The 2,302-nt window shown below is 36.0% G+C and overlaps 1 protein-coding gene across 2 annotated transcripts; it reads left to right on the forward strand.

Moving 5' to 3' along the window:
- The first annotated feature begins 211 nt into the window (after nt 1-211).
- On the forward strand, nt 212-2,021 carry LOC139773001 (uncharacterized). 2 transcript variants are annotated; one of them, XM_071707153.1, is made up of 4 exons: nt 212-733; nt 1,053-1,277; nt 1,387-1,645; nt 1,708-2,021. In XM_071707153.1, the coding sequence occupies exons 2-4, from the start codon at nt 1,119-1,121 to the stop codon at nt 1,878-1,880; spliced, it is 591 nt and encodes a 196-aa protein (XP_071563254.1). In that variant the 5' UTR covers nt 212-733; nt 1,053-1,118; the 3' UTR covers nt 1,881-2,021. The 2 variants fall into 2 exon arrangements, with proteins under 2 accessions (XP_071563254.1, XP_071563255.1); XM_071707154.1 differs by lacking the exon at nt 212-733 and adding an exon at nt 776-874.
- The last annotated feature ends 281 nt before the right edge of the window (nt 2,022-2,302 follow it).

Below are 2,302 nucleotides of genomic sequence, written 5' to 3' on the forward strand. Positions count from 1 at the left end.
TAACGCCACGTAGGGAAACATATTATTCGTTTAATAAATAATTTTTTTATTATGTATTCCAAAGGAAATAGTTGAACAAATTAATAAAATTAAATATAGCGAGAATTTAATTACGCACTCCTCGAGACGCTTGAAAGATCGTAAAAGTTGTCGGAAGAATATATGACGATGATAAAGTAGGAGAGAATGGGTCTCGTGTCGCTCGAAATTTCCGAAAATTTCATCGGAGGTATCAGGATAGCAGAATAGGCAAGGAGGTCGCAGGAGGTGTGCCAGGCGCGCGCGGCGAAAGTGGCGCCATCTCGCGGCACGGTCAAGAAGCCTCTGCTCAATTAGCCCCCTTTATCTTGAGTCAGCACCGCTAGACGGGGACTGTAATCCATCTTATGCCAAAACGTGCTAAAAGTCACTAGGTAAATCTCTAGTGGCTTTACTACAGTTAACCTCCTTGCGAGTTATGTGCTCCTGATAACTCCGCCGATTTTTCGGGCTCCGTGTTCCAGCACGCGCACGCTATTTCCCGGGATGCCACCTGCTTCCTCCCGTCACATCATACTTTCCTAATAACTTTGTCGAATTTTCGAAGATTGCGAGACACGTGTTCCGTATTCTGTACCGATATACCGACAACTGTCGGTGTCGTTAAGTTTCGTTGCGCAGCTTTTACACGATATGAAATACCTGCGCAACGATAACGATAAGTAGAAAAGGAATTGGAGAACACCGTGATCTCGTACGTATATTAATATATGTTTCTTCCATTGCACTTTTATTTCTTATAATAACAGAATATTAATTAATAAGGAATTACACAAGAATCGTCACGTAGGGATTGTGTGTTAGAATATAAGAAAGTAGTGTAATGTGTTCTAAGGTTATGTATAAAACGTTCCAGAAATTGTTATATCATAATTTGAAAACTTCTTGAAAAATTTATTTCACGTTACAGTTCGATTTATTTAATATTTTGTTGTTAAATAATATGTCTATGTGTTATACTTGTGTTACTGTATGTGATAAACATTTTATTTTATGTAGCATAATTCTTCTAGGTGGAATTCCTCTTATTTAATCGAATTTACTCTCTGTGAACGTGTGAGCAATAATTCGTAACAAAGATGCAGTCTGATGACGAGCTGTTGGAAGATGAGGAAGAAATGCTCGTTTATGTGGAATTTGAAGGGATCACCGGTAGCGATACGTTCAGTAATCAAGATCTTCAATTGGATATGATCGGAATAGATACTGAGCATCCTATGATGGAAATTAACGGACGGGTATGTAGCATTCTGTTGCCCGTAGAATTTAACAGGTGAAACACAAAGTGTGCAGGTTATATTTAAATTTCATATATTTATTTCCTTTTTAATTATTTTGCACATATAGTTTTATGAAGGCACTTATGAAGACGCTATGGGCACTTACATGTTTTTCGAAAAAGATGACAACCCGAAGGTGGACGATGAGGTATTTGATAAAGTGCCGTCTCTGAAATACTTTGCTAAAACGAGAAAGTTGCTCAAGATGCAGAGAGTGTTTACGAAACCAAGAGTCGATATCCTTGGTGATTCTGAACACGACAGCTGTATTCCAAATACCGAAACGTTATTGCAAGCTGGAGTGCCTCCAAAATATCAAGAGGAAGGTAAGAAATAAAACAAATTTCTGCGTCGTGTGCTATATTTGACATGAAATTAATTTTTCTAGCCATGCAGTTTTGGAGTAAAGTACGTAACGATAAATTAGAAGAACTAAGTATGTTTTTGGCAAAACAGAAAATTAGGGAAGAGAAAAAATCCAAAGGTATTTTATCAGATTCAGAGCCTGATGAGGATAATCTACTTGTAGCCAAAATCAAAGAAAAATCAGAAGAGGCATGATTGAGAGGATTCAAAGATTATTCCTTTGAAAGAGTATTTCTCTCAGTCACTAATACGTTGGAAGCTTTTAATATATTTGAGTACGTGTAAAAATCTGTATTTAAAGTAGTTGTAAGAAAAATAAAATAAATTTTAAGTACATTTCTAAACTGTTTTAAAGTTCTAGCTAAATATTTTAATATTTAGAGGTTATAATGTTCTTATTACAAGCGTTATACATTCAAAGCATGAGGCTGGCACAATAATATTAATGCCCAGATAGTAAAACGCCTGTCACATTTACGAAAGATACGTCCAGAGGTTTCATTGGTGTACAGTTTATATATTATTGATGGAAACAATTTACACATTGATGCTGCAAATAATAGTTTGCGTCTGTGATGTCTAGTTCTATTAAAATGCTCTGACAAAGAAATAGAAAA

Source organism: Temnothorax nylanderi, unplaced genomic scaffold (assembly GCF_030848795.1).
Source record: "Temnothorax nylanderi isolate EJ_2023f unplaced genomic scaffold, tnyl_v1.0 TNYL_tig0056_pilon, whole genome shotgun sequence".
NCBI classification, from domain to species: Eukaryota; Metazoa; Arthropoda; class Insecta; order Hymenoptera; family Formicidae; genus Temnothorax; species Temnothorax nylanderi.

Coding starts and splice junctions, on each gene's coding strand:
- LOC139773001 (XM_071707153.1), top strand. CDS start 1,119: ATGCAGTCTGATGACGAGCTGTTGGAAGATGAGGAAGAAATGCTCGTT. Junction 1,278..1,386: donor TGATGGAAATTAACGGACGG/GTATGTAGCATT, acceptor TTGCACATATAG/TTTTATGAAGGCACTTATGA. Junction 1,646..1,707: donor TCCAAAATATCAAGAGGAAG/GTAAGAAATAAA, acceptor TAATTTTTCTAG/CCATGCAGTTTTGGAGTAAA.